The following is a 15,713-nucleotide window of genomic DNA, read 5'->3' as shown; positions in this document are numbered from 1 at the left end:
AAAGCCTTCCGTCAACTTGTTTTCCCCCTTATGATGCCGTTTCTTTCCTGCCCAGCCCTCTCCTACCTACACGCACCAATATCACCTTTCTCGCTTCTCTCTTTGTTCACCTGTGAGCTTGGGAGGATAAGGTTTTTCGCCCATACAAATAGGAAGGAGAGTCACTTTAACGAAGAGACCAACAAAATCGAAACAAGTTCTTGGCGCAATAAAAGCTGAGACCCTGACCTTGCCCAGAGACGACCTGTTTGCCCAAAGAAAGGATAGTTTTTTTGACACTAATATCTGTATGTTTCTGTCCCTGCAGCCTTAGGAAAATCCAAAGGTACAGTATCCTTGGGTAGCTGCAGGCCACGTTCAGCCTCAGAGCTGAGCGAGCTACGCCTTAGCTCTGCCTGAGGGAATGTGTCCTGTCTGCTTGGCCGACTCACTTGAAGCCGACTGCCCCCGTCACTGAAATGGGACCAGAGCAGGGGGTGAACGTAGGCATGATCCGCCCCTTCCCTGCAGCGTAGACCCGCGGGCGTGGGCTGCGGAGGTTGTAGCTTGGCCTGGTGCTGGTGCTCTAGATGGCCCGGCTCTGTGCTCTAGATGGCAGATGACGAAAAGGATGGCTGTTTAGACGTCCCCTGATGGTCGGTGCCTTGTGCTAGTCTGACGCTGTCCTTGTCCCTGTCCTGCTCACCTGCGGCTCCGCCTGGGGAGCGAGTGCCCCGGCGAGGCCGCCTCCGCCCTGAGGCCAGCTGGCTTCGGCAGAGGTGAAGCGCAGCTGCCGGCTGGGCGGGGCAGGCGGGCCGGGGAGGCTCCAGGCCGGCCTGTTGGTCGCGGAGCTGGGCCCCCGCCCCTCGCTCCCCGGGCCCGAGAGGGTGCTAAGGCTGCGCTGCTGTTCCAACACCGACCTGCTTGAATGTGTCGCTTTGGGGGGAGGGCGCCCGCCGTCTGTCGTGGTGGATAAGCACATGTCTTTGTGTCCCTCACCAGCATGGGCGTGAGGGTGATGGACACGTCCTGGGTGGCTCGAAGAGGCTCCTCGGCAGGCCGGAAAGGGTCGTGTGCCCCGCCCTCCACGCAGCCCCCCGCCCCGCCCGAAGAGCTGGCAGCGCCCCTGCCCTCGCCCCTCCTGGAGCAGCCCCCGGACGACCCCGCGGTGCCCTCGCTTTCCCCATCCAGCCTGGGCCTGCAGCCTGGGGCCGAGCGGACCAGGTAAGCCCGGCGGCTGCCTTCGGTGAGGAGGGTGGCCGGGCTCACTGCACCCGCTCCTGGCCTCTAGGATTTCACCCCCCACACACATTTCTGAGCATTTTTGTTGACTTTCTGCTTCGTGCCGGCACCGTCAGCCACGCACAGCTCCCTGAGTGTCAGGTAGAGGCCAGGCCTCCCAGGAAGAGCATCCCACGCAGACAGCCAGCGTGGCAGGTGGCAGCTTGGAAAGCTGTGAGAGGAACCTCAGTGCCCAGCTCTCCATTCCCCGTCCCTGTGCTCTTATCGTCTTCCTGCTTTGAAATTTAGAATTCCAATATTTCTCTTCTACCCTCCTCCACCTTTTGATTCGGAGGGGCCATTTTTACTGCTAATGTGGGTGCCAGTTGGGGAAGGAGTGGAGGTTATGTGGTCACGCAGGCCTGGTGACCTGGGGGAAGAACAGAGAGAGAACAAGCTCATTTCATCACTTGTTCAGTGAGTGTCTGCAGAGGACTGTGTCCTTCTGAAGAGGAAAGATGCAGTCTGTGCCTTTAGGGCGCACTCATGCCAGCCAGCAAACACTCACAAAAGGTTAAGGCACTGGGTCTTACCCAGGGTCACAGCAGGAGGGGGCTGCACCTGGCCCTTCCTTGAAAGGGGTGTGCTCAGAGGGGTTTCTAGAGGCCACAACTGAGCAATGAACTATTCCTTTACTTGTATCTGTTTCCAACCAGCAATTCAGAGAACTAGGAAAGCTATATCAAATCAGATGTCAATGAGCACTCAGTGGCCACTGCTGGGAAAGCTGGAGACTTTGAGAAGCAAACCTTTTAACCCAGTGTTTGCTCGTGTGTGCACACACACACATGCACGCACACGCACGCGCTCACACAGACACCCCCCCAATGAAGGATTGTAGGCTTTATATTTTTTCCTTTAATGACCAGAAGGTATTATCCTGTGCAATGGGAAGGTGACGATGGGAAAGGAGACAATCACAGCGTTTGGGAGAGGGGGGCTAATACAGGAAGTGCTTGGGTGGTTGCTCATGGCTCCAACTCAGAGGACAGGAGGAGCCCGCCCTGGCTGGGTGCTTACTAGCCTCAGGTCCCCAGATGGGACTGGGACTGGGGGAGCAAGCTCGGAGGAAGCAGAGGCTGACGCTGTGGGCCAGAGAGGCTGCGAGAGGAAATGGACCAAGAGGAGATCTGCTGCAGAGGCTCCCTTTACACACACTCACTCGCTTCACCCGGACTCCACATCTCATAACTGAGACTTGGTGCCCAACAACAGTTGACATATAAATGATATTTCTAGAAAATGCCCCTCAAAGGTGGATTTCCCCTGGTTGTGAGACGTCCCTAGAGTGTTGCGGGTGAGTGGCCTTGCAGCCACTCATGGGCAGGGAACAGTGCTCACTGGTTCAGGTTATTGGAAGGGCCAGTCCCATTGCTCGGCAGTCATGTCATCCCGTTTCCCGGAGCGACCAGTCCTGTGGCTCTCCTTCAGGTGTCAGTGTCCGTATTTGTCTTGTACACTCTCTTACTCTTCCCGCCTGGACTCCTCCAGTGCAAACCAGTGTTCCATTGCTTTTCTGTTGCTTTCTTGGTTTATTTGTTCTGTTTTCTGGACATTCCGAGCCTAGGTGATGTTTCCTCCTGTTGCCGGGTTCCTGCCACGCATTCCCCCCCCCCCCCCCGTGAGGATAGCAGGCCCCCCCCCCGCGCCTGTTCTAACCTTCCCATTCCCCGCCAGGTCCGTCCCCTAGTCCCCTCTGCCCTCGAGGCTAGTGGCTCTCTCCAGCCAGGCTCAGCCTCTGCACCCTGCTCATCTGCTCGGCATTAACTCTAACCCCAAACCGTTTCCCGCCCCTTTGCATCCCAGCTCAGAGTCATGCATCCCCAAACCCGCCTGTGCTCCAGCGCGTTGTACCTGTGCCTCATCCACCAGCGCTCCGAGTAACCCCCTCACGGCCCCCCTCCCGCGGGGCACCCATGCTCGAGAGAGGCCCTGGGCTGCGGCGCTAATTACCTGTTCCTTCCGTGGGGAACATGGGCGGGTGGGAGGGAGAAAGGAGGAGCTTCTTGGTCCCTAGACTCTTGTCCATCTAGAGGAAAGAAGAGTCTCTTCCCTGACAAGAAGCAATTGTTTTGTTTGCTTGTTTTGTGTTTTCTTTTGTTGTTTTATCGTTTTATTTTGCCCCCTTCTCAGTGCAGGCGGAGATGGACAGAGGGGTGGAGAGGCCATTGGCAGTAATAGCTGAGTGCCTGGGCGCCTTAGGCCCGAAGAAGTATAAAGAGAGAGGCGAGGGTTTCAGGTAGTTGCTGCTGCTGCTGCTGGTCAGCAGGGCAGAGAAAGGAGCTGTTGCTCTTCTGGTCCTCTGAGGGATTACTCAGCTGTGGTGTCACCCTCATCCGAGAAGGGGGGACTTACTGCTACCTTGACCGTGGCCTTCCCTTCGTCCCTCCTTGCTGTTCCAGCCCTCCCAGCCTTTCTCAGCATGCCCGGTGGAATGAGCAGTATATTCCCAGCTCTGTAATATTTTCAGTTTCTAGACACATTTAGGGAGAAATGGGCTGTCACTGCTTTTGTGGGAAGAAATGACCGTTGAGAAGGATGTAGGTTTCCACACTTCCCATTTCTTACGTGAGGGCAGCAGATTCCAGGTAGGTTCTAGCGAGGATGGCAAACAGCTTCCAACTCCAAGCTCACCGCCCTGGTTCTCTAGGGCCCCCTGCAGCATTACGCTGAAAACAAGTGAGAGCCCTGGGGGGGGACATAGGGAGGTCGATTGGTAATGCCTGCCATGGAGGGCGTTTTGGGGGGATGGTAGGATGAGGGGTCAGCCATCCATTAGCTGCCCCTGGTCTGTGGGGTGGAGTAGGAATAGGGTGTCTTTTTACATAAGGAACTTTATCCTTAGGAGGATTCCAGAGAAAGAGCCAACAGTGAAGGGTGAACCCCCCTTGGGACCTGGTGACGCAGGCTGTCCCTTTATCAATTGAAGGAACTCCGGTGGCCTTCAGGGCATTGACCCTGGTCCCTCCTCCAAGCTTGGAGGGCTGGACTTGAACTCGCCCACATTTGGGAGCACTGCCAGGGTCTGTTTCAGCCCTGCCATTTGCTGGGACCTCCTGAGTTTGAGGATGGATCCCCAAATCCCCCCCCCACTTGGGGGTGTTATGGAGGTTCAGGGAAAGCTGATGGGGAGCTGGAAGCTGTGGCCATGAGGCTCAGCAGTGTGAGCCCCGTCACCAGCCCTTACTCCACACTCTGGTTCTGGCATGCTGTGGATGTGGAGGGACAGGAGCATGTAGGTGTTTGTGTCAGGATGTCCAGGAACCCCGGCGTTGATCACAGGTTAAAGAGGGGATGCTTGGGGCCCTATTGACCATGGCGCATGGTCTCCTGTTGGACAAAAGGCAGAGGGCTGGAGAGGAAGCTGGCAGGGAGTGCCACACGGAGGAGGAAGTGGGACCCAGGCCCGCAGAGCGCCAAGAAGGGACAGTCACCTCTAGGGTCATCTTGGAGACTTACAGACGGGCCTGAGACAGAGCAGAGCTGGAACCACCTTGAGCTGGCCTGGAAAAGCACATGCTATAGTCCACAGGGCTGGTGCTGAAGCTGCCTGAGTTCAGGGCTTCTCTCTGTCCTGTGTGCTTGTGTTTCAGCACTTCTAAAGGCAAGGAACTCTCTCCGGGATCTGGGCAGAAGGGAAGTCCAGGCTCCATCCAGGGGCTGCCCTGTGCTGGGACGCAGCCAGGGACGCAAGCAGGCACCAGCCCCAGTCAGCCGCCGGCCGACCAGAGCCCTCACACCCTCCGGAAAGGTATGTCACCACCCTCCACATCTGTCCCAGGCCAGATGGCTGCTTGCTGCCCGGAAGCACGTTCCGTCACCTGCGTGGGTGCTTAGAAACCTTTGGCTTAGTGAACCCTTCCTGATCTGAGGTTAGAGGTTTGGAGGTTAGCCAACTTTAACAGGAGTAGTGGGCTCGTTAGCGTGTGCACAGGGCCTGGCTTTCCGTACACCAAGACCTCCGTGCAGAGTCGCTGCCCAGTGGGATGGGTGCCTCCACGGTTCCTGCCAGGCCCCTCCCTCATTTAAGATGCTGCGTGGAGTCTCCTGCCCCCAACCAGGGCCTCACACAGGTGCCTGCCCCTGGGATTGCTTGTAGAATGTGACAGAGAGGAGGGAATCGGATTGCTTGTCCAGGAGTCCTGCCCTTCCGTAGTTGTGTTTTAGAAGTTCTGAGAATTTCTAGGCTCACCTCTTAGCTGCCCAACCCAGAAGCCGCCACTGGAACCCACTGTAAGGGCCCCGTTAAAATTCTCTCTGGAATGACGCCCCAGAACTAATGACCTGCTCCTTCGTGACAGTTCATGGGGGGGGGGGGAGCACAGGGAACGTGGGCTTATTCCAGCCTGCTTTGTTTGTTTTCATCTCTGCCATTGCTTTTCACAGTCTTTAAATTATTTAAAATAGCATCTTGTTTAATTTGTTCTCAATTCAGGCCTTTCCAGCATCTAGATGTGGCTTTAGCTCTAGGACTTGGGGGACAGAGCTGCTCACCTTGCCCACATACACCTTCACGGCAGGTGGCTTTCCAGCCGGCTGGCTGCAGGCCACAGTGGGCACCCATTATCCAAATGTGCCCTCACCCAGCCCTCCTCTTCATTCCCCGTCATGCCTTGTGCATTCTACAAATGGTTATTGGGCCTACTGTGTGCCGAGCTCAGAGAATATAACAGTGGCAGGCACAGCCTCTCCGGGAAGGTGAATGTGGAACTAACACAAGGTGGTGGTGTTCGGGGCACTGTGCTCACACGGGCCCCTTCCACACCCAGGAGTTGGGCCACAGCAGTGGTGCTGGGATCTTAGCATCCAGGGTTTTCTCTAGCACCCATAGTTTTTCCTTGTGGTCTAGATATAGCTCTTTGGCTGTGTTTGAGTGCAAGGCCCTAACCCTCCCCCCAGCCCTCCGACACAGGGTGACGGCTGAGCCATTGCTTTGTCCAAAGGAGTCCGGGCTCCAGGCCCGTCGGCTTCCTGACGCCAGCGGCAGGGTGGCCTCTCCTTTCCCACAGCACACAGACCTCTGCAGGACGCGCAGCCTGGAATGACGAAGGGCCCCTTCCCAAGTGACATTCCGCAGCTCGGCCATCGCTGACAGATAGGACTTTCTCTGCCACCCTCCACCATCGCCCACTATTGGCTCATGTGGCTTTTTTTTAACCCCTCAGTCTTTTGACGTCATGGCCTTGTCCTGTAACTACCCAGATGTGTAAATGTCACTCGTGGGGATGCCACTGCCTCCTCCCTCTCAGCTCAGTTAGGAGAATACAAGTAAAAGCGTGGTCCTTGGGGTCTCCACTTGCCTCGCACCCGGAGGAGCAAGTCCTGCCCCGGCGGCAGAGCTGAGAGGCGGCCGGTTTGGTGAAGTCAGGCCTGGAGGGCGCTCTCCGCGCGTGGTCTCCTTTCCCTGCTGCCGTGTGTGGAGCGGGTTAAGTGAATTGCCCCAGGGCCCGCGGGGGTTAGCCCACGCCGGTGAGCCCCGAGGAACGTGTCCTTTCCTTGCCCACACTGCACGCTCAAGGGCCAGGCGGGGGCGTGAGGTGTGATTAGAGTAGGTTGTGTTCCACGGGGGGCAGAAGAGTCCCTGGTGCCCCCGAGGGCTTCAGGGACAGTTTCTTCTAGAATTAGTGGTCCCCACGGCCAGCCCTCACCTGACGGACAGATTAGTGTCACTTTCTCAAGATCTTTGTCCCAAATATTTCAATTTGTCGTCCTTCCCTGTTCATTTTTAATTGGACGTCCGGTGCATTTGTCACCCTTTGGCGTGGTTAGGTGAGTAAAGAGGGAGGCGAAGCACCGCGAGGAGGCTGGGCCGTGCGGGGCTGGGCCAAGGCGGTGGACCTGTACACAGGGGGGAGGGCAGGCCGGGGGACACGGGATGGAGGGCAGGACGGGGGGACACGGGATGGAGGGCAGGACGGGGGACACGGGGTGGAGGGCAGGACGGGGGGACACGGGATGGAGGGCAGGACGGGGGGACACGGGATGGAGGGCAGGACGGGGGACACGGGATGGAGGGCAGGACGGGGGACACGGGATGGAGGGCAGGACGGGGGGACAGACAGGATGGAGGGCAGGACGGGGGACACGGGATGGAGGGCAGGACGGGGGACACGGGATGGAGGGCAGGACGGGGGGACAGACAGGATGGAGGGCAGGACGGGGGACACGGGATGGAGGGCAGGACGGGGGGACAGGCAGGATGGAGGGCAGGACGGGGGGACAGGCGGGATGGAGGGCAGGACGGGGGGACAGGCAGGATGGAGGGCAGGACGGGGGGACAGGCGGGATGGAGGGCAGGACGGGGGGACAGGCAGGATGGAGGGCAGGACGGGGGGACAGGCAGGATGGAGGGCAGGACGGGGGGACAGGCGGGATGGAGGGCAGGACGGGGGGACAGGCAGGATGGAGGGCAGGACGGGGGGACAGGCAGGATGGAGGGCAGGACGGGGGGACAGGCAGGATGGAGGGCAGGACGGGGGGACAGACAGGATGGAGGGCAGGACGGGGGGACAGACAGGATGGAGGGCAGGACGGGGGGACAGGCGGGATGGAGGGCAGGACGGGGGGACAGGCAGGATGGAGGGCAGGACGGGGGGACAGACAGGATGGAGGGCAGGACGGGGGGACAGACAGGATGGAGGGCAGGACGGGGGGACAGGCGGGATGGAGGGCAGGACGGGGGGACAGGCGGGATGGAGGGCAGGACGGGGGGACAGACAGGATGGAGGGCAGGACGGGGGGACAGGCGGGATGGAGGGCAGGACGGGGGGACAGGCGGGATGGAGGGCAGGACGGGGGGACAGACAGGATGGAGGGCAGGACGGGGGGACAGGCGGGATGGAGGGCAGGACGGGGGGACAGGCGGGATGGAGGGCAGGACAGGGGGACAGACAGGATGGAGGGCAGGACGGGGGGACAGACAGGATGGAGGGCAGGACGGGGGGACAGGCAGGATGGAGGGCAGGACGGGGGACACGGGATGGAGGGCAGGACAGGGGGACAGACAGGATGGAGGGCAGGACGGGGGGACAGACAGGATGGAGGGCAGGACGGGGGGACAGGCAGGATGGAGGGCAGGACGGGGGACACGGGATGAGGGCAGGACGGGGGGCAGGCAGGACGGAGGGCAGGACGGGGGGACAGACAGGATGGAGGGCAGGACGGGGGGACAGACAGGATGGAGGGCAGGACGGGGGACACGGGATGAGGGCAGGACGGGGGGCAGGCAGGACGGAGGCCCTGGGCGTCTGCGGTCGGTGCATCGCCCTGGGCAGGTTCGGCCGAAAGCTAGAGCTTGCCGTTCGAGGACAGCCGCCGGCCCGGCCCAGGGCCCGCTGTCACAGGTGAGCTCTGGCTGCCCCACGTTGGACCCTGTGTCACTGACTGTGCCTCCGTGTGCCGCTGACGCCTTTGCCGCCCTGAAGTGGTGGCGGAAGGCTGGGAGGTCGGCCCCTGCCCGTGAGGGAAGTTTGCTCTGCAGCCTGGCCGTGTGTGTGTGTGTGTGTGTGTGTGTGGCGGCAGGAATCAGAGAACAGGAGAAATTAGTGAACAGATGGGAAGATAGAAAAACTTGCAATTCTAGGTGAATTTTTAAAAATTTGGTTGCCTGCTCTCAGGGTGCCACGAGCTGGGAGTGGCGAGGGGTAGGCGGCGGTGCAGGGACCACGGGCCTCATTTAACAACTGTGTGTGTTGCTGTTGTGTTGTGTCTCCTCTCCCAGTTTCCAAGAAGCTGGCACCAATTCCACCCAAGGTCCCCTTTGGCCAGCCGGGCACCGTGACCGAGCAGTCCACCAGCCAGCCATCCCCACTCAGCCTGTCTCCCACGCCCCCGAGCACCCCGTCACCCTACGGACTGAGCTACCCGCAGGGGTACCCCCTGGCCTCAGGCCAGCTCTCCCCGGCTGCAGCAGCGCCCCCCCTGGCCTCTCCTTCCAGCTTCACGAGCACTTTAACCAAATCGAGGCCCACCCCGAAGCCCCGACAGAGGCCCACCCTGCCGCCCCCCCAGCCGCCCACGGTGAGCCTCTCAGCCTCCAGTCCGCAGTCCGCAGAGCACCCCGTGCTGGACGGCATGGCCCCCGGGGAGAGCATGTCTACAGGTAACCACGCCCCAGCTCCCCCCGACTTTTCCATGAACCTTAGCAAACTGTGTGAGGGGGGACTGTGGGTGCCCCTAGTAGTTTCCAAGGTGATCTCAGACACCCCACAGCCAGTGGAGAGCAGTCCAGGAGGGGTCCCTGTTGTCTTGCGGAGGGGCTCCCTAGGGGGTTCTCCCCAGCCAGTGCCCGCGGCCCAGGGCTCTGCCTCCGTTCCCTGGGGCCTCGGGGGAGGCGGGAAGCTGGGTTAGACTGCAGGCCAGCTGGCCTCAAAGCACAGGTGCAGGCGGGGCTTCCCTGGCCCGAGCCCCAGCACCCACACGGGTACAGACCCGTCTTGAGAAAAGACGCTGAGGACCAGACGTTTTTGTAGTAATAAAAAAGCCTAATTAGAAAATGTGTTTCTAGCGCCATATATTTAGGAGGGGTCACGTCCAGAAAAGATGTGTGTCCCTGGCCTAGGAGGAGCTGACTGGACAAGCCCACCATGGCCAAATTTGATTTTACTTTAAATTTAAAATAAGAGGTGGAGCTATTTTCCCCAGAAAAACATGTAAGCCTGAAACCATAAGCACACACATTTAGCAAAAGCTACTTGTTGGTTGGAAGAAGAGAACATCGTGAAACATCTCCCCAGACCCTGAGCACACCGGACTAGAGACGGCACATTTGTGTGGCCACTGAGGTCGGCAGTGCTTTCCTCTCGCAGGGCCCGGGAGGCGGGGCGGGAGGCAGGCCCCAGTGTCGGGTGGTGTCCTGGCCTAGAGCCAGCCCCACCTCACCAGGCAGCAGAGCCCGGGCACCTCTGCTAGTGTTGTCCTGGGCAGCAGAAAGGGAAGCCCCGGGGATGGACCCCCCCCCCCCCAAAAAATGCACACACCGCACAACACACCATACCACACACTGACACACACCACACACACACCACACATACAACACACTACACAAAACACGTGACACAACACACAACTACACAAATGCGGACATGCACCCTCACCACACACACATGCGCACAGTACACACACGCACACGCCAGCCCTGGGGCACGGGATTTCCCCTGGACACTGGGCCTTCCTCCCAGGCCCGCCCCCAGGAGCGGGGCCTTTCCCCCGAAGCTGGCAGCTAGCCCGTGGGCTCAGCCCCCGCCCCTGTGGGAAGCCCAGCCCGGTGTCAGTGTCTGTGCTCGGTCAGATTTAGAGACGGCCGGGCAGCCGGCCGGGATTTGGCTTGTTCCCGGATGTGATTAGTGTTGAAGGCACAGCTGCTGCCCTCTGCCCGGAGGCTTGTGAACAGGCACCGAAACCCTTCCTCGAAAGAGGACAGTGAGCGGCAGTCCCCGCCGGTGGTTCTTGGTATTCGGTGTGTCCTCGGGGAGCCCTCATGGGAGGGAGCACAGGCCCACTGCCCTCTGGCTCGTGGCCACACCCTGGAGCTCCTGGTCACCTGAGCCGACTAGAGGGGCCGCTCCCCCCGAACCTCAGCCTGCCAGCCTCTGCGGCCACCCCGAGAAAGGGACGCAGGGTGGTGCTGTACTGAATGCAACAGAATGACCAGCAGCTGCCACTGAGGAGAAACTGAGAACAGACCGAGGATAAATTTGGGGGCATCAGAAAGCACTGAGGAACAGGCGGTGGCCCCACAGCCACGTGACACGTGTGCCGACCCCCTTCCAGGCACCAGCTTCGGAACTGCTGCCCTTCAGGACGAGCAGTGCCCCCGCGCCCCGTTCTGTGTCCATGTTCTTCGGCTGCAGACTGTTGTCCTTTCTGGTCCGCACAGGCCCTGGGGCCGCAGTGGACGCTGTAATGACCCAGGTGGCCGCCTGCCTGTGACACTTGGCGCGGGTTTCTGTTGCGTACTCGTTCCGTCGTGTTTATTCCTCTCTCCGATCCTGTCATTGTGTCCTTGCAGCTGTGTGACATGAGTGCCGCAGTGTTGGATACGTGTGAGGGGAAGTTCAGGGTAAGCGGCCCCAGCTCGCCCGTCCCGCGCCCGCCTGAGCCAGGGCCACAGCTCTCTGCTCTGCACCCTGCATGTGGCTGGGACCTGCATGTGGCTTCCCCTGGTGCCTTCCCCAGGCGCTGCCGGGCCTGGGCTCACTCAGCGTTCTGGGATCACTGGCCGTTTTGGGGGTCTTTATAGTCTTGTTCTCAGGAGACGGGGGAGAAAGCCAGGCAAAGAGGCTGAGCCCCTCTGCTCTGCCTTCTTTTACCAGCCACGTAGGCCAGCGTCCCTTCTCTCCCTGTGGTTTAGATGAAGGGGAACGGGCCCGTTCTTCCCATGATGCACCTGTTAGCATCGGCGAGCCTGCTGAAGACTGCTGTGCCCAGTGTCCAGTTCCTCACCCCACCTTGGTTTAGGGACGTGCCTGATGAAGGGCCTGCCCAGGGCCGTGGGCACAGCCTCCCCACGCCCGCTGGAGCCTGCCTTGGGTGAGGGCGCACTGGGGACCTCCACTTTCAGACGGGAAGCCCAGCGTGCCTGCCCCTAGGCTGACAGCTGGCGAGCCCTGCAGAACCCTAGTATGAGAGTGTCCACCAAGCTCATTCTCTCAGCTCAATAAGATATTTGGGAACATTTGTACCCATTTCTGCCTGGTCTCCTATGAGGAGCAGGTGCTCTAATGTGAAACCGAGGCAAGAACGTGAAAGAAGCCAGAAGGAATGAGGTGTTTCTGCCTCAGTAAGAAGGGGCGGCCAGAGCAAATCCCCAGAGCGCCCTCTAGGGTGCCCCCGTGAGAGCTGCAGAGACCAGTGAGGGATCAGTCTCCCAACAGAAACTTCTGAAGCTGCCTCCGAAATGGGAAACAAGATTCTTCCCCCCAGCGTTGTCAGTGGGGCTTGTTCCCCTCGGGTCTCCAAGGAACAGCCAGGATAACAGCGGGCAGCTCAGCTCACGCGCCCGTTCTGGGCTGGGCATTCTTGACCTGCTCTGTACTGTCGCAGACCCCTCACCACCCTTGGCTGTTCCCATTTGACCGCTGGACACAGGGAAGGTGAGAAACTTGTCCAAGGTTATACGCCGCCTAGTGGCAGAGAAGGGATTTGGACTCCAGGCCAGAGGGCCTGTGCCTCGCCCAGCAGAGAATGCGGCGTGGAGGGTGGGGTGGGCCCCAGGCCAGCAGCAGCCTCCCACTAGGCACCCCCAGATGGCCCAGCGTGAGGGCAGGGCACAGGCAGGCAGGCCCAAGGCCGCAAACGTCCTCTGGAGCAGGTGGCCCCGGCTGAGCTGGGCCTCAGACCCCAATCTCTGCTCCCCCAGGCAGCCGATGAAGTCGGGCGGGAACAACATTGTGAGGACTGGGGCTGCGGTGAGAGAGGACCTTTGTTCAGGAGCGTCCATGTTTGTAAAATGTCTTTTAGGACCGTGTCCATATGTCTGTCTGTCTACTTGGTAGGGTATTCTTGGGCTGAACGTTTGTTTTACACAAAAAACACACCAAAAAACCACCTCCCAGTTCTGGCCCAGAGCTCCTCCCCCCGTATACGCTTCCTCCATCCGGAGTGCTGCTCAGGACCAGGCTGAAGCGAGGCTAAGGACAGGCAAAGATGAGCAGGCGGGACCGGCCTGGCCGGGCTGAGAATGAAGGGCGCAGGGTCTGCGCCCTGGGTCCTGGCCCTCAGTGCGCCTCCTGCAGCCCCGAGCGCAGGCAGGGCTTCCAGCGCAGCCTGCCCGGCCCAGCACGTGGCCTCGCCTGCGCGGAGCTGCTGCATCTCACTCGCCTCTGCCGGCTCACAGGTGGCCCAGGCCCCACAGTCGCGGAGCCCTTCTCAGTTCCATCTTCCCCATCATCTCCCAGGAACAATGACCGTTAGTGCCCCCAAGGAGGCTGTACCTCAAGGTGAGCAGCTTCCAAGGGCTGAGAGGTGGGGTTTGCCTACATTTGGGGATCAGTTTGCTGCAACTACTGCCCAGCTCGAGAAAAGCCCTCTGCCGGCCCCTGCAACCATCCGAAGCATACTGTTTACAGCCTTAGAGTGTGAGGGTGCCATGAATCTCAGGATTCCTGCAATCGCTGGGAAAATGGGGTTTTTCCACTGCCTCCCATCCTGTCCCTGCAGGCTTTAGGGAACTAAATGCAACCCCAAAATGAAGGCTGTCAGTGGGACGGGCCTGGAGGCAGTGTGTGTTAGCAGCTGGGATACGCCCTGGCAGTCCTCTGTGAGCCACCTGGCAGGATCCCGACGCTGGTCCCACAGGCTTGCTTGGTAGAAACATTGCAGCCCAACCCTAACCCAATGCTTCAGCTGGCCCCCGACCAGGCTGGCCCTCTGGCGACTGATCCGCTGCTGCTTTCTAACGCTGACAGTTGCCTGCCATCCACGTTTCCTTAGCCGAAGCCCCCGCTCAGTCACCTCTCTCTCTGCCAACTTCCAGATCTGGTTCACTTCGATGTCCCCTCCATCCACGTAGAGCTCGGGTCGACGCTCCGCCTGAGTCCCCGGGAGCACGTGCGGCGACACACAGTAACTGAGAAGAGGGACTCGGAGGAGGAGTCTGAGAGCACCGCCCTTTGACACGCGTGTACATACATGGGCCCAGACCAGCACACCGCCAGAGCACCTGGCCCGCCGTGTCACCCACGGGCTCTGCTGTCACTGCCAACCAAGGCCGGAGCTCTGCAGAAACTCATCTCCGGCCTGGGTGGCAAACGTCGGTGGTGCAGATTTTGTTCGTTCCCCTCGGGTGGTGACGTTGGCCTTTTGTTTGATCTTTGCCTTCTGACCTTGTGCCTATTTGACCCACTTTCAGCCTCCATGCCAAGGGCTTCCTGTCAGGTCCTCTGCAGGGTGGGGTGTGGAGGAGGGTCGAGGTGCCGGGGGGGTGGGGGGGAGACCTGGGGCTGCCACCTGTACTCTGATAGCGACATCCAGTCCTTCCAGTGTCAGCTGAATGGCCACAGGAGGGAGATTGGGTAGCAGGGCCCTTCACTTATGAGGGATGAGACTGGGATTCTCCTAGTCCTGGGCACTGACCTGCCTGCCACAAGGGGAACCGCCCTTCCTGTGGGCTCCAGAGTAAAATGGCTGAAAACAAAATTTGTTTGACTTCCCAACAGTTCTATTTTCCACACCGTATGACTGAAAGCTCCTGTTTCTACATATCATTTCACACTTCTGAATTTAAAAGCGATGTTGAGGGTGTCTGGAGGGCCTAACGATACCTCTCCATGCCCGCCCCCCCCAAATATCAGATAATCTGACAGTAATTCTCCCCTCCGGGCTCTCAGGGGCACCAGCTCACAGGAGCAGGGTCCAGGAGCCTGCCTCTTCCCTGGGGGCACAGGTGAATAGCAATAACTGTTACCCAGAGCATGTAGCAGAGTGAGACCGGCCCTGGGAGACACCAGGCCAGCGCCACCGGCCTGCCCCTGCGGTGCGCGTGCTGTGCTCACCAGAGTCAGGCTCTCCCCCTTCTCCCCGAGTCCCGCCCGCTCTCCAGGACAGGGCGGAGAGCACTGGGAGCCCACGCACACCCGGCACTGAGGAGTGGGAGACGTTCGGGTCATGCATGCGAAGTCACACTTTACAGTTTTATCCTTTTGAAATAGATAGGACATACCTATCATGATATATTTGTATATATGAAATTCCTCCATATTTGTTTAATTTGAGCCAATCTAAACCAGTGTACGGGTGTGCAATGAGAAGTTTAAATGCTCAGTTTTTTTTCCCAGCACAGTGTAAAATAGCCCTTCTCTGACCACAGGAAGGGCAGACTCGGATGCTAACAGCTTTGCTCACTTCCTGGCGAGGGCGGTTCAGTACCCAATTTGCAATGGAGCCCGGGGGCTGAAAGTACCTTTAAATACATGTACAAATAGTTGTCAAAAGTAATCTTATTAAATAGATTTATTATCCCTGAGCATGGCCTATCATTGTTTAAATTAAGAGACTTGTGGGGACACAGGACTCGATGCCAGATGCTGCCTCAGGAGGTAGCCTGAGGTCACGGCTAGGCGACCGAATCCTGAGTCTCTCTCTCATCACCTGAGTTTTTAAAGCATTTCTGTATTCTCCTTGGTAGGGGGAATATATAAATACTAGATTTATCTTTAAGAATTCTGTTTCCAAGCACTAACCTCAGTGTTGTTCAATCTCATGAGGAGGGCGGGGAGCCAACCGACAAGCCGCTACTTAATACTCTGAAGGGCAGTGAGTGATTCTCGTACTCAGTGTGCCAAGGAACAGCCAAACTACTGTTCCTGCTGCTCCCCAGAACGGCAGGAAGGCTTCGTTTTCGGAGCCACTGCCTGGGCCCAGCTGGTCAACTAGTGCATGAAGCCAGGCTACTGCTACCAGCCAGCCACTGAGCTCTCTGGGGACGAGCTCCTAAGGTCCTCGCTGTCCCCAGA

At 59.2% G+C, this 15,713-nt stretch overlaps 1 protein-coding gene across 1 annotated transcript in view; it reads left to right on the top strand.

Moving 5' to 3' along the window:
* ARHGAP44 (Rho GTPase activating protein 44) overlaps nucleotides 1-15,373 on the top strand; it is a gene marked incomplete at its 5' end in the record, with an annotated part of 73,628 nt that extends 58,255 nt beyond the window's left edge. The window contains 4 exons of the mRNA XM_087825840.1: nucleotides 982-1,203; nucleotides 4,854-5,011; nucleotides 8,981-9,361; nucleotides 13,736-15,373. Of these exons, the coding sequence (XP_087681966.1) occupies nucleotides 982-1,203; nucleotides 4,854-5,011; nucleotides 8,981-9,361; nucleotides 13,736-13,875 (901 nt within the window). The remainder of the gene's footprint in view (nucleotides 1-981; nucleotides 1,204-4,853; nucleotides 5,012-8,980; nucleotides 9,362-13,735) is intronic.
* Nucleotides 15,374-15,713: the final 340 nt, after the last annotated feature.

Source organism: Miniopterus natalensis, chromosome 17 (assembly GCF_054644295.1).
Source record: "Miniopterus natalensis isolate mMinNat1 chromosome 17, mMinNat1.hap1, whole genome shotgun sequence".
Classification (NCBI taxonomy): domain Eukaryota; kingdom Metazoa; phylum Chordata; class Mammalia; order Chiroptera; family Miniopteridae; genus Miniopterus; species Miniopterus natalensis.
Note: the sequence above shows the minus strand (reverse complement) of the source record. Positions and strands in the feature narration are given on the sequence as shown.